The 21,979-nt window shown below is 45.8% G+C and overlaps 1 protein-coding gene and 1 pseudogene across 2 annotated transcripts in view; both read right to left on the reverse strand.

Annotated features, from left to right (window-relative positions):
• Positions 1–3,808: 3,808 nt before the first annotated feature.
• On the reverse strand, positions 3,809–4,895 carry LOC309979049 (WW domain binding protein 1-like; annotated as a pseudogene). The gene has a single exon. The product of its transcript is annotated as a WW domain binding protein 1-like (transcript).
• Positions 4,896–18,684: 13,789 nt separating this feature from the next.
• CD101 (CD101 molecule) overlaps positions 18,685–21,979 on the reverse strand; it is a gene marked incomplete at both ends in the record, with an annotated part of 33,714 nt that continues 30,419 nt past the window's right edge. The window contains one exon of the mRNA XM_082832352.1: positions 18,685–18,920. Within this exon, the coding sequence (XP_082688478.1) occupies positions 18,685–18,920 (236 nt within the window). The remainder of the gene's footprint in view (positions 18,921–21,979) is intronic.

Here is a 21,979-nt window from a genome sequence, read left to right on the forward strand (position 1 = left end):
ATCCTTACCAACACTTGTTATTGTCTGTCTTTTTTATTATAGTCATTGTAGCAGCTGTGAAGTGATATCTCAGCTTGGTTTTAATGTGCATTTCCTAATGACTATGATGTTGAGCTCCTCTTCATGCGCTTATTAGCCACCATCTTCCTCTTTCATAATGGTCTTGAAAGCCTTTTTCCTTTAAAGGTTTGTATGAAACTTAAACTAAAACCTAAGCAAAATTGACATTAATTGTTATTAACTCAAGGAGATCAAAGAAATATTAATGTATAATGTTAATGTTTGTAGAATGTTAAGTAATAGAATTGCATATATAATTATAGTCTTTTGAAAAATGTTTTTTTTTTTTTTTTTTTGCGGTACGCGGGCCTCTCACTGTTGTGGCCTCTCCCGTTGCGGAGCACACGCTCCGGACGCGCAGGCTCAGCGGCCATGGCTCACGGGCCCAGCTGCTCCGCGGGATGTGGGATCTTCCCGGACCGGGGCATGAACCCATGTCCCCTGCATTGGCAGGCAGACTCTCAACCACTGCGCCACCAGGGAAGCCCTGAAAAATGTTTTTAACAACAAACTATTAACTCTTTTTAATTGAAGTATAGTTGATGTATAATAATATTATACAAATTACAGGTGTACAATATAGTGATTCACAATTTTTAAAGGTTATACTCTATTTATAGTAATTATAAAATATTGGCTATATTCCCCGTGTTGTACAATATATCCTTGTAGCTTATTTTATACCTAATAGTTTGTGCCTCTTACTCCCCTACCCCTATATTGCCCCTCCCCCTTCCCTCTTTCCACTGGTAACTCCTAGTTTGTTCTCTATATCTGTGAGTCTGCTTCTGTTTTCTTTTTTTCGGGGATCGATTTTATTTGGGCTTCTCACAGTGGTTAGAGCCACCCTGTCTTCAGAACAATCACAGCACAGGAAATGCATCACCGAGACTGCCCAGAAAATTCTGACCAGCTGAATCTTATTGCTTAAAATACATATTCGCAATAACTGACAAAAGGTGATGTGCCTCACAGGGGAATGTGTTAGCATTTGCAAATCTTCCGACTGTAGCACCAAACCCTCGACCAACCCCTTTCTTCTCGTTCACCTGGAACACCAGACTCCCTCAAATCTCCCCGGCCCCCTCCCGAGTCCTTCAGCTCGCTACTTCCGTCTTTCATCACGCAGGGCAGCCTCATGTAGCAGGGACCAGACTGTGACGCTGGACTCGAGCCCAGCTCCAACGGCTGCGTTTTCTTCTTCTCGTGCCTTTCGCATTGGATGCTGCAGTAAACCCAGCAGTAAACACGTGGACCAGTTCCCCACTCTGACGAGAAGGAATCCTGAGAGGGCCAGAATCCATCCCTTCAACCAGTTAACTCAAGCAGGGTTCATTTTGGTAAAACTTGATCTCCTTTGAGACACTTCAGTGAGTTGTTTGGGATAAAAACAAACAAAAAAAAGTGGCAGGAAAGGCATCTGAGGGCTGCTGGCACACTCCTGCCCACTCTCGCCACATACCAGCCACGCGCTCGACCTCAGCAGAGGGAGGTAAGCCCTACGGCACTGTGGTGGCCGCCAAACCCTCCTGGCAATTCTGGGCAGGGCTGACGTCTGAGCCACGGCCAGTCCAAGCTGGACACTAAAGATCCAGTCCAGCTTCTGTCTGAGGCTCCACCTTGGCCTTCTGTCCCGAGCTGTTGTGGACACCCCCGGGGGCTGAGGCCGAGGGCCAGGAGCAGCTGAGGGAGGCAAACAGGCTCAGAGCACGTTTCCGTTTACAGGGAGCAGAACACAGGCCTCCGAGTGTCCACGAGCAATGTGCAAATTGCAGTGATGGGTAGAGTGAAACCTCTACTTGGAGCACAGCATCTCTGGCAAACGCGGGGACTGCCGCCGACAGCGCTGCTGAGCACACCCAAGCGCACAGCCATTTGCTCAGCAAACAGTAAATGCGTAAAAGAAATTACCTTGAGAGGGCTGCGCCTGCTCCAAACGCGTGGGTAACGTGAGCAGAGAGGCTGCCGTTCAAAGTGTAGTCACAGGAAAACAGGGCTGCGGGCTCACACACAACAGACACACACAGGTTATCCAAAATGTCGCTGTATACGGACTGCACTTTGTTCAACGTGGATTTTGGTTTTGTGGACTCCAAACTCAGACACTCGTTCACCTCACAGCCTTGGATTTGTCTATATTATGTGTATGTGTATATATACATATGTATATACACATATATACATCTGTATTCATATATATACATATATATATATATATATATACACACACACACACATATATATATATACACCTTCCTTTCTTACCATAACATCAATGCCTAGTCTGAATGTCATCGTTCAAGAGTGGGGGAAGAACCAAACTCTTCATATGAACAGGGCTGGATGGGGAATGTTAGTTTCGGCAGTTTGCTTTCTCCATTCAGATTATTCCTGTCAAAGCTCAACTGGTTTTTGAAGCCAAACTACAGTAATAAGGATCCTGTGGTCCTTCAGGATGGCTGCCTTCACCCTCCTACCTGGGCCACTTAGACACTTTACATAGGCTACAATAATTAGTTACCCCACTCGAGGCGGGGCGGAGCAGGGAAAGGACACGAAAACCACAGATAACGAAGGCATTTTTTCCAAATGGTCAGTTTGAAAAAACAAACAAATAAACAAAACAACTTACTCAGAATCAAGAGAAAATACTGTGTGAGAGTCAGGCTGCGGGACCGCCCTTTCTCAGGTCCCACAGCCTCCTCATTTGTTCATAGAGAACAGTGAGACGTGAAGGCCGGCAGACGTGTGTTTGGAATGGGGGAGGGTACTGATCACCTGTGGGCACAGATGAAAAGGGGAGAGATGCGGTAAGCTGCACCTCTATCCACTGCCACAGTGCAGGGCCTTCTGCTCACCCGCAGAAGTTCCAGAGATAGCCCCCAGCCAAGCCTGCACATAAAACATCTCCTTCTGGCTCAACTGTAGTCAGGACTCTTTGAAGGCCAAGTTGGGAAAAAGCCACAAATTTTCCTTTTCTAAAACAGAATTCTTGCCTGCCCACTGGTCAAGTTCTGATTTTCAGCTCGCTTTTGTTGTTGTTGTTGTTGTTTAAAAAAGAAAAAAAACAAAGAGAAGGCAGGTGTAATCTTCCACACTTGAACCAGTCCGCGGGCCAGCCAGGACCTGCTGGGGAGGGGCCCCTCCAGGATGCATCGTGCCACTTTGATCTCGTCACCTGGAATTTGAGAGCACAAGCCCTTTACCAACCCGCCACGCTACTGCCGGTCAGCTCTCATCCTCCCACAGGAGGAGCCCAATTCCGGCTGTGGAGACACTGGCAGCGAGGGGCAACAATCCCTGGACCACTGGGGCTTCACCCAGGGCTGAGACCTGCCACCTCTCTCAGACTGAGACGCGGCGAGGTTCTCATCAACTCACACCAGGACATGAATCCACTCCATCACCAAGAGTCACCTCAGGGCACAGTCTCATCCTCTCCTTGGGGGCTTCTGAAACGCACATCTCTCTGACCCAAGCAGGTAGTGACACGTGACTTGAAAAGAGTAAAGGGGGACGGGGTGGGGTATGAGGAATGAGTCACAGGACAACTTCTCGGCCCTCCGTGACACTGTATCTATGGGGGGCGAGGCACCCACACCCCAAACTGTACCTGGAGATGCAGGAAAACGCAGGAGCAGAGGGAAAAAAAAAAAAAAAAGGAACACACAGTCACTTAATGCTCGTCTCATGGTTCTCCCCTACCCTGGTTGCGTCGCCGAGTTCTCGGGCGCAGGCAGGGCCTGCTCTAGCTTGCGGAGCTGCTGCTCCGGGAGTTTGGGGAGTCCTGCTCGTTGATGGTGTTCAGCAGCAGGCAGGCAGGCAACCGCGGCAGGTGAGGGTGCCCGGGCTCCCGGGCCTGCTCCTCGGAGGGCTGGCGGAGCCCTTCCTCCTCGTCGCCAGGGGGCCGCACGTGGCAGCTGTCGCAGAAGTCCAGGGGCCCGTCCAGAGCATCGTCGATGAGCGCGTTGAACTCTTTGAGGTCGTCATCATGGTGGCCCCAGTTGCACACACACACCTCGATGCCCGAGTCACCTGTGAAGCGGCGACGTCTGCCGGGCGTCTTGTCTTTGCTGTCAGGGAGGGCGCCGCCCTGCTCGGAGCTGTACTCTTTCAGCAGCTCCTCCTTACATTCGGAATCCTTGTCCAGGAAGGCCCCAGGGTCCACCTCCCCCAGGCCGGCCACAGAGCCGCTGGCTCCATCCTGGGGGCTTTGGCGGCTGCTGGGTCTGCTGGCATGTTGGAGGGCTCAGGGTCAGCGATGCTCGGGGGTCGCGTGCTGCTTCTGCTGGGCCCGGGCGAGGGGCTGCTCTGAGCCCCTGGGAGCCCCTGGTGGGGTTGGCGCCCTGGGGGCTGCCGCCTGTAGGGCCACACTGTGCAGGCAGCTGCTGCTGGAGCTGGAAGGCACTGTATGGTGGGGCAGGAGTCGGAGGTCGGTTCACCACTTCCTCATAAGGAGATAGTAAATAGTTTGGCAAAAACCTGAAATGAAATGGCAGCGCTGAGTAATTGTGGGCTTCCCGGTAGGCGATCAGGTGGATTTCATGTTGCCGCTGTCGGGCCTGACGGCGGTGCTTGGCTCGGCGGTGGTGGCACACGCAGCAGCTCAGGAGGATGATGATGGTCCACACGAGCCAGAACCACCAGAATTCATAGTAGTAGCTGGAGCACTGAGACCGTCCACAGCAGTGTCCTGTGTCACAGATGTAACTTTGATTGTTGGGACCCATGCAGGTTTCCTTATCCTGCGGGGGTTCAGCCCTGGCTGACAGGGGGCTGGGCAGCGCCTGGAGGAGCAGGTGCGCCACGCCACCCAGGAGGCTTCTCCTCTCCATCCCCCTCCCCCGCCTCCTCTTCCCTCTTCTTCCTGCTTCTTGTTTGTTATATTTCTTATATTCCATATAAGTGCGATCAGGCAGTGTTTGCCTTTCTCTGACTTATTTCACTTAGCATAATGCCCTCCAAGTCCATCTATGACGCTGCAGATGGCAAACTTTCATTCTTTTTCATGGCTGAGTAGTATTCCATTGTGTGTGTGTGTGTGTGTGTGTGTGTGTGTGTGTGTGTGTATAGATATATCTCAGCTTCTTTTGACTTCTTTTAACAGACTATTAACTTTTAAGACTATATTCCATTTGTATACCTCTGAGAGGTTGGGTTGGGAGACCAGAGCAGGTTTCATTTTCTGCAATTCACACGTATTGCTCTTACGACTTAAACAAAAATCTAATAAAGATATTAAAAGCGGATGCAAGGGAAAATAACAGAAGACATGCACAAAATTAATAATAATGCCAATTAAGGTGGAAGGCTTATTGGTAGCTTTTTTCTCTTTTTCCCCATTTTTCTACATGGCCTGCAATGTTATTATTCTATCAGTTGTAGGACCCACATCGCCACACCTCACCACAGCACCTCTTAAACTTGCTTAGTTCTCAATCTAGCTGTTTAATGCTGACCTTCCTGTAATTAATCCTTTCTTGTACTTTCTCAATTCATCCCATTTCCTTTCTGGTATCGAATTTCAATTTTATAGCAAGATCTATTTTCCCTTAACTCTATTCTAGCTAGTTTGCTTAATTCTAACCTTATCCTCAACTCCGATTCCAAATATTACTAGAAAGAAGGGACACTTCTCACTTGTTTTGTAAGACGCTTGTCTCTTGAGAAATTAGATCACGTAGAGTCTCAAGGCCACTTGTGGCCCTATACTTGTTTTCTGGCAGTCACTCTGAGTTGCATTTCTTCTGGAAGGCCACAGATGACAGTAGGGTAGATTCCAGGTTCTCAAGTTGAGAATGAATACACTGCCCAGTGCTTCAAAGCCCTCTACCATGATGTTTTGAGCCTCCCTAGAGGCTGGGCTCTTAAGAGCTGAGAAACTCTGGCAGATTTCTAGCTAGTTCTCCCTACCTTTCCCTTCTGAGTTAACCTACATGCTGGAACAGAACAGCCTCTGTTTTCTACTATTTTTCCGTGCTAAACAGTCTTAAAGAACTCATCGACCTTTTTATAACGTGAATCAGATTCTGTCTCTCCTTGCCTAAAACTCTTTAGTGGCTTTCCATTGAACTTAGGAGAAAAGTGTAAAGCCTCGTCTTTGTTCGCACAGGGCGCCATGTGACCTGGCTCTGCCTATTTCTCCCTCTCACCCCTGCCATTCCCGTTCCTCGCCTCCCGTGTTCCAGCTACGCTGACCTGCTCTCCCTTCCTCAGTGTGCCCAGCTTTGTCTTACCAAGGAGGCCTTTGTTCATGTTGTGCTTTCTACTGGGAGTGTTTCTCCTAGTTCTTTAAAAAGCCTATCCCCTCACCCTTTAGGTCTCACTTAAGTATCCCTTCAGTGAGACTTTCCCTGACCATTTTATCTATGGAGGGCCTTCCTAATCTTTCTCTATCTCAGCACCCTGTTTGCTTTCTACAGAGCATTGAGTTTATAGTAAGTTGTCGCTTACCCCGTTGATTGTCTCCTCCATCGATTATATATGCAGGTGCCAAGAGAGCAGCTTATGTTTTGCTCACCACTCACTATATACACGGTGCGTAGAAATTCAATACATACATTTTAAGTGAAATAAATTGAACCATAGAGTGGAAGGGACCCTAAAGTCACCTCGTGTGTCCTCTCAAACCACTCCACATCAGCCCTAATGGGTCTAAGTTAGAAAATTCCTGTCACAGCAAATTCTCTATTTGGGTATCTCAAAATGTCAATTAATTCTAATGTATATTGAGCAGAAATCTATCTTTCTGTCTGAAACTTCCCTTTATGGGTCATCTGGAGTTACACATAAGACACTTAATTCTTTTCAATGTCACTTTCAAATATTTGAATATGACTATCTCATCCTCCCCGCATTCTACGCATATTCTCAAATTCCTCAGAGAAACTGCTCCAACTGCTTCAATTACTTCTCTCCTCGCCAGACCCCATCGCGGGCATTTTTCAATGAATGTTTGCTTAATTTGAGTCATCTCAAATAGAATTCAGTATGAAGAATACTGTGAGATAATTATCTCCTTTTTTTTTTTTGGATATGACCACTTTACGTATGCAATATAAATCTGCAAAAATGTTTTCTCTCTCTCTTTTCTAACAAATGTTACGCTACATAATATGTAATTTGGAATACGTAAATATATGGAATATATGGAATATGTAATATACGTAATTTGTAATACATGTATATGTAATATGTAATATATGTAAATATATGTAATTTATATCAAGAGTGCAATCAACCAAAACCACTGCTTTCATTACTCATGCATGAACTCGTCTCCCTTAGCTGGTGCATCTAATTGCTTGAACTTAACTATAGCTTCTATCTTCCATCTTGTTAGTTTTGATCCGTCATTCTAACCTGTCTAGATCTCTTTGAATCTCGTTCCTGTCAGCTGACTTATTAGTGCTATCTCCTGGCTCTGTGTCAACTGAACACTTGACAAGCTTGCTCACTTTGACTTCATCCAAGTTGCCAGTAAAAGTGCTGACCAAGGCAGACACATTAGCACAACCCAGAGAGCTCTCTTCCAGGTAAACATGGCGCCTTGGTCATCGCGCTTTGGGCATTGTCATTCAGTCACACGTGGAGTCTCATTAATGCCACGTTGCTCCTTTTTGCTCAAATGCCTCCCTGCAGGTCATGCATGCTCTCTCTATAGCTGTCCCTTGACGTCCCAGCCTGCAAAGCATGGCAGAAAAGGAAGTGAGGTGAATCTGGGTGATGTTTTTCCTTGGTGAGCAGCACAGGCTGCAGCCTAGAAGCCTCGGGGGGATGTAGTTCTTTAGGATGAAGGCTCCCATTCAGTCACATCATCTCCTGTCTCATTGATTTGCCTCACAGCACCTGTCACCTCTCACATCTTATCTAATCTGCCACACCCTTCTTCTCCCTCTTGGTCCTCTCTCAAGGTTTACATGCATTTGGATGAAGCCTAGGAAGTTTCTAAGGGAACGATTTGCTACAGTCCAACGATGAGAAGAAGAGTTAATAATTCTTTTGATGAAGATCTGAGGCAGCCTTCCTGGGCAGCCCAGGACATCCCCTTCAAGAGATCTAGCTCTTCCTAGCTCTTCAGTTCTTCTTTAGTACTCTCTCACCCTCTCTTTCCTGGACTTACTTCCACCTTACTCTGAGCAGAAGTTGACAGACCTGTTTCCACACACAGTAGACAGAACTTGCTCTCTACTGTTCCGGAGAGATGACGAGCCTTGCCCCAGTGCTGTGGGGCTGCTACCTCTCCTGGCATCTGAAGGGTTTCTTCCTGAAAGCTTGTGGTCTTCTTCCTTCAGAAGCCACTGGCACCTGGTGCAGGGTATCAGAGAGACCCACCTAAGCCCAAGAGAAGAGTCTGGGGGCTTCCCTGGTGGCGCAGTGGTTGAGAGTCCGCCTGCCGATGCAGGGGACACGGGTTCGTGGCCCGGTCCGGGAAGATCCCACATGCCGAGGAGCGGCTGGGCCCGTGAGCCATGGCCGCTGAGCCTGCGCGTCCGGAGCCTGTGCTCCGCGACGGGAGAGGCCACAACAGTGAGAGGCCCGCGTACCGCAAAAAAAAAAAAAAAAAAAAGAGAAGAGCTTGGGTGGGGCCGGGGCTGTGAGAATCTTCTTTCTGTAGTTTGTGGCTTCAGTTTCTGCTTTCTCACTCTTATGTGCTAATTGACCATTTCTTCTCTCCCATTCCTCTTTTTCTCCTGTTTTCCCCACTACCCCACCCCCCCCAAACCCTCAACACTTCTCCTTTGGTCCAGAAGAGACAAACACAACATTAATGATTGGCTATGAAAGAGAATCTTACAGGTTCTTTGTATTCTCACCCAGAGCTCTGCAATAAGCAATCCCTTTTCATCCTGAAACTTTTTTCTTGATGACACCATTCCTGCCACTTTAGTAATCACCTATATCTGATGGAAGAGCTGAAGCATGGCTAAGTGGTAGGTGGGGAAATTCTGCATGCTTGAATGGTTTTGCTTTTAAGTTGTACACATTAACCACATGCCACCATGTGTGTGCACATACAACAGAAAATACCAAACATGTAGCACTCAAATAACTTACTCCATCTGACCCATGTAAATAGGCATGAAGGGCACAAGTACAGGGAAAACCACAGTTCAATTCACTCATTACACTGTCAATTCTGCTGTGGACAGGATTGTGTCCCCCCCCGGTTCATATGATGAAGCCTACTCCCCAAGGTGATGGTATGTGGAGGCAGGGCCATTGGGAGATAATTAGGTTTAGATGAGGTTGTGAGGTTGGGGCCCTCATGATGGCATTAGTGTCCTTATAAGAAGAGACACCAGAGAGGCGCCCTCCTTCCCTCTCCCTCCCTCCCTCCCTCCCTTTCTCCTTCTCTCTCCCTCTATATGTCTCTCTATCTCTGTCTCTCTCTGTCATGTGAGGACACAGTGAGAAGTTGGCAGTCTACAACCCAGGAAGGGGACCCTAGCCAGTGAGCTGGCATCTTGATCTGGGACTTCCCAGTCTCCAGTCTGTGAGAAAATAAATTTCCATTATTTAAGCCACCCAGTTTATGGTATTTTGTTACGGCAGCCGAGAAGACTAATACAAATTCTCAAGCTAATTATTTGCTATCTGCCATAACATTTGTTTCCCAAATGTGCCATTTGTGCTCAAATCTACATGTAAATTGAATTAGTTAATTAATACAGGTATAAAGTACCTCAGGATAGGAGTCTCTGCTTACTTCATTTTCCATTAATTCCTATATATTTATATATCTTCCCTTGGAACTCCTGGATTAAACTACACAGCCCTCTCACTTAACTGTAAAGCACTCAGACAATTTTATCTAAACGTTCCCCTGTCCATGCTACCTTGATATCCTGACTCTTTCCTGAAACTTTACACTTACCTTTCCCTAAATTAGCCTCTTGCACTGTGGACCCAAGCAATGATCCTATTCTGTGGCAAAGCCCATGCTTGCATTTCATTTCCATACCCTGTCTCTCTGCTATTGCGTTAAAAATTAGTTTAAATGCAGGTAACTGGTTTCCTTTTCAGGAGTAAAAAGGATTAAAATGGCCAGTTTGTTGATGATGATAAAGATGATGTCTAACATTTATGAGTTTTAATTTCTTTACGTACATATCTCATTTAATCCTTACAAAAAATGATGTGAAGGAATGGCTATTCCCTCCATAGTTATGGATGAGGAAAGTGAGGCAAAGAGATTAACTGCCAGGGATTTCACAGCCAGTGAGTGATGTCATCAAGATTTGAACCTAGGCATCTAAATCCAGATCTCACATTCCTGACTATTAAATTAAGTATTCATTGGGCATGCCACCTCAAACGACCAAAAAGTCAAACTGGAAGACCCTAAGAGGGAGTAGTTAGCAGCCTTGCCACAGCTGACTTCTTAGGAGGATTCATATGTTGACTATTTCTTCTGTGTGGAAGGGTTACTAAATACCACAGCTGCCATTTAGCTCTCTGTTGCCAGGTGGGAAGCCTCCTGGTTTACTGCCTTTGAATGATTCATACTTCATGCCACACTGAATACCTTCCTTCAATCAAGAAAAAGGTTTCACAGACTCGCAGACATAGAGAACAGACTTGTGGTTGCCAAGGGGGAGGGGGAGGCGGAGGGGGAGGGGGGAGGGATGGATTGGGAGGTTGGGATTAGCAGATGCAAACTAGTATATAGAGAATGGATAAACAACAAGGTCCTGCTGTCTAGCACAGGGAACTGTATTCAGTATCCTGTGATAAACCATAATGGAAAAGAATATGAAAAAGAATATATTTGTGTATAACTGAATCACTTTCCTGTACAGCAGAAATTAACACAACACTGTAAATCAACTATACTTCAATAAAATTTTTTAAATAAAAGGAAAATTAAAACAAAGAAAAAGGTTTCAAGTGAGGAATTTAGATGTATGTGTTAGGAGCTGACACTACACAGAGCCAGTAGCCCTTACTCAATCTGGAAGCTAAGGCCAGCCCACAACCTCTTCAGACTCCTGTAACATGCTCAGTTTTTTGCTTCAATAGTGATGTTTTTGCACAAGCAGCTCTATTTGTCAATTTTAGGGCTAGAAGATATTTGGCCCACATATGGGGAAGAAAGGCCATTCTAACACTTGGGTCCTTTTATTGGGCTGGTCCTATCTTGGGTATTGAGAACAGGAGAATCTTCAAACAATTTCCTGTTGCCAGTAGGTGGTACAAGCAGCTGCTGTTGGACAGACCATTAAACAATACAAAGATTCCCTAAAGACAGACTGAAGAACTCATAACATCTGCCTTTAGTCATGGGAGACTATAACAAAACATACTCTCGTGTGTCTATTTGAACAGCATCATAAGGCAGCACAGAGTAGCCATTCAATCAACATGTGCTGAGCTGAATGGAAATCTGTGGGAACCAGGGCAAAGAGTGCAAAGGTTGAATGAATTTGGATTGGAGGAGTGCTCCTCCAATCCAAATTCATCTCCCCTTTCTAGAGCCAACCAGCAGTTAGAGAGCGTGTGACAAAACAAGCACCTGTCATTGTTTTCTGTCCCAATGATCCTCTCATCACCTTGTATGTGTACAGATCTTTGCTCATGATGAGACGGCGGAATCTCTACAGCTAGAGGAAGCATACTGTGACAGAGCGTTGCTTTTGGAGTCCATGCACACGCTCTGCCCCGTAATGCTAGGTGACCTTAGGCATGACACTTCAACTGCTTTTTCCTGGTTTGTGGTTTAATCTCAGTTTCTTCACAGGTTTGTCATAAAGATTCAGTCCTCATAACTCATTAATCTCTTTCCCCTTTCCTCTTTGTGGAAATGGATGATGTCAGTTATTTCTGCATGCCTAGCTCTTAGTGTATGTCTTGGTACACGTTAGATATCAGAAAAGTGCTTATGGAATAAATAAAACTATTTCTCTTTTATTTACAATCCCTTTTTCTGTGTTGGTCATCTAGTTGGTTCTCAAATACTTTTTGAAAGAAAGATATTTTTTAATTTACTTTTTTATTTTTTTAATATTCATTTGGCTGCGCTGGGTCTTAGTTGCAGCACGCGGGATCTTTCTTAATTGCGGCATGCAGGCTCTTAGTTGTGGCATGCGGGATCTAGTTCCCTGACCAGGGATCAAACCCGGGCCTCCTGCATTGGCAGCATAGAGTGTTAACTACTGGACTGCCAGGGAAGTCCCAAAAGATGCCTTTTTAAAAACTCGGGTTTAAGTTATTTACATATAGTAAACTATTGTTATGTATTATTATAATATTTATATTAATATGTATTAAACTATATATTATTAAGTTCAGTTATTTACGTACAGTAAAGTACTCAATCTTAAGACAGCTCAGTGACTTTTTACATATGCATGCACTCAGGAAACCACCACCTGGATAAAGATAAAAAACATTTCAGTTGCTTCAGAAGTGTCCTGCATGCTACCTCACAGTCAATGCTCCCCTTGCCAGAGGAAATCATTATCCTGACTTCTGTCACCATGGATTCATTTTGCTCATTCTTTGACTACATACCCTCTTGTGCCTGGATTCTTTCACTCAACAATGCTGTGAGATTCTTCCATATTGTCGTGTAAGTTGGTAGTTTGCTCATTTTTTAAAAAATTAATTAATTAATTGATTAATTAATTTATTTATTTTTGGCTGAGTTGGGTCTTTGTTGCTGCGCGCGGGCTTTCTCTAGTTGCGGCGAGCTGGGGCTACTCTTTGTTGCCGTGCGTGGGCTTCTCATTGCAGTGGCTTCTCTTGTTGTGGAGCACGGGCTCTAGGTGCATGGGCTCCTGTAGTTGTGGCTCGTGGGCTCTATAGCTCAGGCTCAGTAGTTGTGGCTCACGGGCTTAGTTGCTCTGTGGCATGTGTGATCTTCCCGGACCAGGGCTCGAACCCGTGTGCCCTGCATTGGCAGGTGGATTCTTAACCACTGTGCCACAAGGGAAGCCCTGTTCATTTTTTTTTTTAATGTGCAGTATTCTGTGGTATATATAAACTATAACCAATCCATTCGACTACTGATGGACAATGGGTTTGTTTCCAGTTTTTAGCAATGATGAATAGAGCTATAAATATTCTTGTGTATGTCTTTTGGTACACATAGGCATTCATTTCTCTTGGGTAAATGAAAGGAATGGAATTGCTAGGTCATAGGGTGAATGTATGTTTAATTTAATTAGAAACTACCAAACTATTTTACAAAATAGTTGAACAGATTTACACTCCCATCAGTAGTGTATTGAATTCCAGTTCCTCCAAATTCTTATGAGCATTTGATATTGTCAGTCTTTTCAATTTCAGCCATCCTGATGTAATGAACTTGAGTTTTCATTTGCTCGTTATTTACAATGTATGAACTTATTAATAATTCCTTATCCAATGTGGTCCTCCATCTCAGCAAATTGTTCAATGTGATAAATATGCTTCTAGTCAAAACATCTCTATTAGGCAGTCAGAACTGGTGCAGAAGGAGCCTTGGATTCAGAGATGACATGGTAGAAACTCCAAATTTCTAGCAAGTAAATTAAACATAAATGCAAGTATCAAAAAGATAAAGTAAATAGAAAGCCAGTTAAAATAATGAACAATGTGGGCTTCTCTGGTGGCGCAGTGGTTGAGAGTCCGCCTGCCGATGCAGGGGACACGGGTTAGTGCCCTGGTCCGGGAGGATCCCACATGCCGCGGAGCGGCTGGGCCCGTGAGCCATGGCCGCTGAGCCTGCGCGTCCGGAGCCTGTGCTTTGCAACGGGAGAGGCCACAACAGTGAGAGGCCCGCGCGCCGCAAAAAACAAACAAACAAAAATAATGAACAATGTAACTCTGTCTTATCCCTACACTTTTAAATGGAAAATTTGGTTAACAAATATTCTTTAAACAGAAGAAGAATCTGATAACATATGTCGTATTTAACAGATATATATTAGCTACCTCTGTGAGCTTGATATAATACCAGAAACTTGTCGATAATTTTGTTCAGTTCTCAAAACCCTCACAAAATTGGTATTATCTCCATTATACAACTTGGGAAAGTAGAAGAGATTGCCGAGGATGCCATCCTGCTTCGCCTTGGTTCTGCCACAGCCCTCGCCCACAACCCTCATCCATCGCCTGAGCTGCTGCTTTCTCAGTTCTCTTAAAGAACAGCGATTCTTTCCCTACTAGATAACATCCAATGGCTCACCCTGTCCACCAAATGAAGTCCAAGTTCTTACCCATGCTCTTGATTTCTTTTCCTGCCCTTCCCCGACCGTAGTTAGAGTTTGCCCTAACTACGTTTCCATGTTTATCTCCCATTGCTCCCCTCCATAAATCTGACACTTAAATCAAACCAAAGCTATTCTATACACGATGCTTTACTTGAAGCTAACTCTGCCCCCAGACCACTGTTTACTCCAACTTCTGCTGTCATAATATGTTTTGACATTTTAAAGTTCAAATGATACCTCCTTTGTGAAGTTGTCTCTGATTTCTCATTGCCCATAGAACTTTACTGCATTAGGGGATAAAAATTAAAAGCCAGCATAACAGAAGTCTGAGCTGAGTCTACTGGGAATGCCAACTTCTCTGGACCCGTCTGATGAGTGGGGAGCCTCCCACAAGCTCAATTTGCATGACTCACGTTGCAGGAGAAAGGGGGCCTGTGATGAAGACGTTTCGGAGGTTCCTAGGAGCCGAGAATAAGAAATGGAGAGCATAGCGTGAAGCCTGTCTCGCAGACTGGTTCCAGACAGGCTGGTGTCTAGACCCTATGGAGAAAGGAGATGTTAAACGAAAGCTAAAAGGAACTGTTTTCACAAGAAAATCTTTATAGAGACATGGGGGCACAAACAATCTTGGACCTGTTTGCAATCCAAACAGAGTGTCATGCAAAGACAAAATGAGGGTTAGGCACTCTTCCTTGCTTACCACCCATCTAGCTTTGGCATCTCACATGCTCCAGCATCCTTGCTGCAGTGGGAGCTCATAGATTTGAACAGAACAGCAGGAAGCCCTGTGGGAGGGGACTTGTTTGTGAACTCATATGAATTCCCAGAATCCAAGGGAAGCCCTAGAAATGCTTGAAGAACACTTTATAGATGGCCAAGACTCTGGGGCAAAAGTACGTAGAACTTGGATTATTATTGTTGATTCAATTTCATTCATGTGCATGGATGGGTAAGACCTGGAAAAACTTGGGTTATGCCTACTTTCATTTATGACTTGAAATGGTTTAAAACTTATCTTCATGTAAGTATCTGATTTGATCCTCATATGAGGTGGATACTATGATCACCAGATTTTTCTGATATCAATGTATTGAGCACAGTGTTGATTGTGGAAAGAGTCCAGAACTTTTTGCCAGTGGGCCTCATTTTGAGCTCTTACTCTTTTGCCTATGGTGGAGTGATCCTGGATAAACCCAACCTCTCTGAGCTTCAATTTCTTACCTGCAGGAAAGGAATACCAGCCCCTTTTGCACGGAGATGTCGTGAAACTCTGGGATGAATAATAACTCCCGTACCATCGTGAGAAACTATTAGGGCACGTGACCTTCTACCAACTGCATTCATCTTCTGCCATAAATCAGTTTTTCCTACCCATGCATCTCAATAGACTGAAAATAATGAAAGGAGTGTAGTCATGGCTTACTCCTCTTTGGGTCATCTTGTCCTGCAACTCAACCTGATGGTGTGGAATGCCTCGGGGTGATGAGTTTCTCATCGTTAGTGGGAGTGTGGTAGAGAGGATTCATGCGTCAGAACTGCTTGGACTGGACACCAATCCGGAGAGCCTAAGATCATTTATTAAAGTCGTCAGATATACAACAGATACAGATATAACACCTCAAATCAAGTTTCCCAGGAACGTAATTCATGGCTAAAACTGACAGAACATTAGCCACTGAAAGAGAGCAGGGAGTGGCAAACTTTTTCCATGAAGGGCCAGATAGTAAACATTTTAGGTTTTGCAGGTCATAGAGTCTACCGTGACAACTACTCAACTCAGCCATTATATCATGACAGTAGCCATAGATAATATCTAGACAAACGGGAGTGCCTGTATTCCAACAAATTGCATTTTAAAAAACAGGTAGTGGGCCACATTTGGCCTGTGGGCTACAGGTAGTCAACTCCTGAGACAGAGGTTTGTCCTGTTGCCAGGGAGGATTTACTAACACAAGAAGCTGAAAATAAAACCAGGTGGTGACATAGAATAGAAAAGCTGAAATCAATGAGTAAAAGTAAACTTCTCTGTTAAGACTGAAAAACTAAAATGACCAAGGGCATAACTGGAGAGAGAAGAGGTTTCACGTAAAAAATGCCTGCTGAATTGGATGAACACAAATTTTATTCTAAAGAAGTTCAGAAAGGTAGAAAGAAGACGCTGGGGTTTCAGTTACCTGAAAACTACTATAAGCCAAATGGTGTGGTGTGACTTCCTAGAAAATCCAACGTGCTCTATCTAGTTCCCATTAATGAAAACAGAACATCCAGAAAAAAACTAGGTGATAGTCCCAGGGGAGCAGGGTGGAGTCTGCTTGAGTCACTACTGGATCCCACGCACCTACCCCAGTGCTCGACACCCAGGAGGTGCTCACTGGGCAGTAAGCATTCCCATGCTCTGCTCTGGGTGGGGCAGTCGGATATTTGAGTGTCTGGTCTGTGCAGTCTCTGTGCTGAATTCAAATGTGACAAACTGGTGTTTGAGCTGAGAGCTGAAAGGCAGTATCCAGGCAAGGAGGGAGAACAGTGGTTGGGGGTAAGAGTACCTGAAATGGGGGCAGCACCAGGATCTATTCTGATTCTCTGATGGGGCTCAATCCCATTCTCTTTCCTTTCAATATTCAATTAAAATACGGATTTCTGGAAATAACGGCGGGGGTGGGGGGAGCATCACACTTCAATGTTAAGAAATCTTAACATTAGCTTTGCTTTTGGAAAAATTTGCTCCCTTACCTGAGAGAGAAGAAATAAATGCTCTGACCTGTTTAAAAAAAACATGTGGAGTATTTCAAATGAGGCTACAAAGGGAGATGAAATCAAGGAACCCATAGGCCTGTGGTGGGAGTCCTCATAGCCACCAAAAATCCCCTTGCAAAGGAACTAATTGTGTTTGGAGAGGACGTGTGTGCCTGATAAAATAATTAAAAATAAATTGCTAGCCTTGGAAATGCAAATTAATGAGTGTTAAAGCAACCCTGTTGGTCACATAGATAATAAATAGATGTGTTTTCTCAAGTCTGTTAGGTGGCACTGATTGATTTCCAATTCTGGCTACAACAGGGCCTAAGCTGCTTTTGAAACAAAGGTGAGGGGACCCCAGGCCCAGTGGGGACAGTTGTTATCTCCTAGGGGACAGTGGTTGGAAGCCTTCGGCCATGACACTCCCCATCCCCCTCCTCCTGACTTTTCCTGGCTGAGAATAGAGGATGCTGAGATGACTATTCCCCCTGAACTCCTAGCCCCTGCCGGAGCAGGACGGGACAGTGGCACTGTTAACTCCTCTGCCCTCAGATAACTGACACAGCCACCTTTCCTGCTACCCGGTGCTGTCAGGTCAACGAAAATAAGGCTTTGGCTAAGAAGAGCCAGGAGCCAGATGGAACTTTGGGTGTGGGGAGGAAAGGGAGATATGAGGCCTTGGGGAGCTGACTGGAGCACTGTTGCAAAAATTTTTTAAAAGTTTTTCCTGGGCTTCCCTGGTGGTGCAGTGGTTGAGAGTTCGCCTGCCGATGCGGGGGACACGAGTTTGTGCCCCGGTCCGGGAAGATCCCACATGCCGCGGAGCGGCTGGGCCCGTGAGCCACGGCCACTGAGCCTGCGCGTCTGGAGCCTGTGCTCCTCAACGGGAGAGGCCACAACAGTGAGAGGCCCGTGTACTGCAAAAAAAAAAAAAAAAAAGTTTTTCCTTAGCAATGACTTAATAAGTCTTATGGAGAAAAGAAAGAAAAAAAAAAAGGAAAGAAAGTCAGGCTACAAATACCTTATCCTTTCACTAAAGAACCAATAGTGATGAAGCGCCTACTATGCAGAGCTTGCTCGTCAGTGGCGTTTATAGACGGGATGGGGATGGAGTGGAGGAGAAAATGGGATTTCTGCCTTGAAGGAAGCCACAGTCTGATTGGGAGGCAGATCTGATGTGAATGAAGGGCATAGTCCCAACCCCTTTTCCTTGCTGGCATCAGGTCCTTTCCTACGTGTCTTATCTGGAGGCAAAAGGTTACCTGGAGCCAGTGTGGCAGGACCACTGAGTGTTGTCCAGGGAATCAGTGACATAAGAGAGGGAAGCATCGCCCTGGGCTCTGCCATGGGATCTCATTTAATCCCCAGCAGCTGCGTGAGGGAGATACTCCTCTCCTTACAGATCTATGGACGCAGAACCTAAGCCCCGTGAGGTGTGGCAAGCGGAAGACGGTGTAACAGAGTCACCTAGCTCCTGCGGGGGATGCGATGGGTAGATGAGGTGACACGTGAAGAAACACTTAACGGTTTCTGGCACCACATATGCGCTCAGTAAATGTTCCCTCTGAGTCCTAGGTACCTCGCCCCAGGCCGCAGACTCAGAGGAGGACAGAGGCAGGGGGCACTCCTCTCCTGGTCAGTCCAGTTTCAAAGTCCGCACTCTTTCCACAGGGCTGCAGGCGCCTCTCGGGATTCAACTGTCTTCACCGTCCTCTTCCAATCTGTGTGTGGTCCTGCTTCCAGCCCTTTTCAGGTCCACCCAGAGGGCCTTTTCTTTCTGTATGCTTAGGCTCAGAGTTGACAACTTCCTGGCCTTGCAGTACAGGCAGAGGAGGGAAATGAACAGAAGGATGAGCATAAGGAAGGGGCAGATGAAGAGGAAATAGAGTAAAGGTGCTGACGAGCAGATCCTGGAAGGAAACGTGGGCTCTGCGACAAAAAGGAAGAAAATGAAGAGAATAATTAGTCTCCAGCTTATTTGTACTCATCAGTTATAAACACTTCTGGGATTTACTGTTACAGGAAAATATATGTAAGAATAACGGGGCCAAACGGCAGTGTGCCCCTTAAATCACATGCGAGGAGCAAAGGAAAGGGAGCTGGGAGAAGAGAGCTCCAGGATGGCCTGTTCCAGCCTGACTCCCCCTCACCCAACAATTTCCAACCACCAGAGGTTCCCATGACCTACTTAAAACGAACAGCCAGAAAGAAAAACAAAACAGAAAAGAAAACCGCTCCTTTAATCTTCTTTCCTCAGAAAAGATATCTATAATTCAACCCTCGTTCCCAACTCTGTTGCCGGTCCTGAATTTTTAACTGAGTTATTCCCACTGCTGCTTCTGAAAACACACACAGACACACACGCACGCGCACGCGCACACGCATGCTCTGCACTGTCCTGATAAGAACAACAGCAGCTACAAGTAAGAAGCACCAACCCTTCCTGAATCTCCAAACTGGTCTCACACTCCCCCACCCCCATTCAGCTCCTTTCCCCTCTTGCTCTTACCATCACCTCTACCTGGCGTGCTCACTGCACCGTATCCTCGAGGTCCTACTGGCCTCACTCTCCATCACTCCAGCCTTCCACCTCTCCTCAGGCAGTTTTCCTCTTCTTTCTATCCTCTTCTCACACATGCCTTTGTTTAGACCTCTTTCATCCCCTTTTAACCATCTTTGTCATCACAGTTACTTGAGTAGCTCTGACAGTGTCCTTTGTTTCTATAGTCCTTGCAGTGCCTAGCACATGTGCCTGATAACGTTTGCTGATCTGAATTAAACTGGATTCACTGCAACCACATGGGCAAAGGCTACTATATAAAGGCATGCTGAAGCATCTGGCAGCTGCAGTCCGAGGGGAAGTGCTATCAACACATGGACACACAGAGCACGCACCAGCAGCCCCCGAGGGGTTCCTGGCCACACAGCCAGGGAAGCAAAGGCGAGAGAACTGCCAATGCCACAGGCTCCAGGAAGCAGTGCCTCAGGTTACTAGTCAAAGGACAGGGATTCAGTCTCTCGATGCACAAAGACATATGCTTAAAGAGACACCAACTATTAAATGTAGTCTTCTGACTACATTTATTTATGACAGGATATTCAAAACCAGGGCTGTTCTGAAAAATCTGATGCTAATAGTAGCTGTGCTTTTATTGGAAAACTGTAATGACCTAAGCACTTTCTTCTTCAGAGGTTAAGCTGTAGTATTCATGGGATTACAGACGCTTAGAGATGAAGATGACAGGTTTAGAGGTCATTGCGACCAACCTCATGCTGCAAGAATTCCATTTTTTTTCGGCATTGCAGATACATTTTGCACACTGAAGGACATCTCTTTGTGGGAGGTTAAGAAAGAATCTAAACCTGTGTCCAGCTCCTTCATTGTAAACTCCGGGAGGAGAGGGCCTATGTCTTACGTACCTTTTCCCCTTGTGCAGCACTTTGCTCATAGGTCATCAATGGAGACTAAAGAATGAGTCAATTGTGTGAGTGATTTGCGCACACAGGAACCCAGGAGTAGCTGTCATCATGTTACTCAGAGTAAAGACCATCACTGAACATTAGCCTGGCAGCTCTGAACAGGGCTGGCAAGGAGCTACGGGGGTTTGTTGCCCGGTTCTTCTCTGGTCTCATTTACATTCTCCACCCTAGATTTGGTTTTTGTTTTTGAAAGGGTGGGCAATGAAAAGATAGATTTTGAATTCTTTCTCATCTCCTCTCCACATCCTACCTGACCCTTCTCTCCAAGGCCCTGGCTTGACTACAATATTTCTCCCAGGTCTTACCTGAATACATTTGAAAGCGTATGGTTAAGAAGGAGGTACAGACTGAAATGCTGAAAGAGAATAGAGCTGGAGAGTGGGTAAGAGGTCTGGCCTTGCTACTTCACACTACTCCTGTGCAGAGTAGGGATTGAGCACCTACTATGTCTCAAAGAGAGCTGGGTTCAAATCCTGGCTCTACAACTAACTGCTATTGACTTTGGACAAATTACTTTTCCTCTCTCTCTAATCATTAGTTTCCTAGTCAATCGAGCGAGGATAATAATTTCTAGAGTTGTGATGAGATAATGCTTAATAAAGCATGAAACAGTGCCTAGCACATTTGTTGAGTCAGCAAGAAATAAATATCGGCTAGAAAGCTACTAAGAAAGTTAGGAAAATCATAGGCAACTTTTTCCCAAGAGACCAGGCAGAAAAGAGGGCTGAACCTGATGATTCCTCACTCAGGGACCGCAGACTTGGCCGTGTCCTTCCACAGCCCACGTCTCTCCCTTGACTCTCTGATCTCTCTGTCCCCTGGGTGGGTGGGTGACATGCAGCTGAGAGTCAAATGATTACTTGGGAGATTACTTGGGAGACTCTGGCTTCCTGTTCCAATCACGAGAGGCAGAGAACCGGGAGGTAAGAGTCCGCGGCACCCATGGGTCACCATCGCTAGGATGGTGGTGTGATGTTGGGGGGGATGGGGCCGGCACACAGAAGGCGGAAAGAAACCTGGCGCTTGGATTTTCTGCCACTGAGACTCTAACCTTCCGTGTGAAGGGACTGCCAGAGGGCTTGACTATCTAAATGGGGCTGGGCTTCGAGCAATCTGCCACCCAAGGACGACAAAGTGCGCCCTTCGCAGTGCCGAACTGGCCAACAGCTAGGAACTGTCAGTGCTTCTAAATTACCTCTCCTGGGAGGGCGGTGTTTGCTCTGGATCCCACAGTCACCATTCCCACCATCTGCCTCTCACCCGTATCTGGATTAGCATTAGTGACATTCAAAACCATTAAGGTTTGGCATTTTGAAGCAATCTGAGTAAGTGCTCAGTGCTCCAAGTACAAGGTCTGTAAGGAAGAGCCAGAAGTATAATGAGAACACTGCATCACAAGGTTCAGTTTGTAACTTGCTTCTACCCCCAGCCAAACACATCGTGAGGAGCATTCCTTTCCGATATTACCCCAGAAATACCGACTTTAGGAGAAGAAAGGTGGAGGATGA

The sequence above is a fragment of the Leucopleurus acutus genome (assembly GCF_964270905.1).
Source record: "Leucopleurus acutus genome assembly, chromosome: 2".
Lineage (NCBI taxonomy): Eukaryota > Metazoa > Chordata > Mammalia > Artiodactyla > Delphinidae > Leucopleurus > Leucopleurus acutus.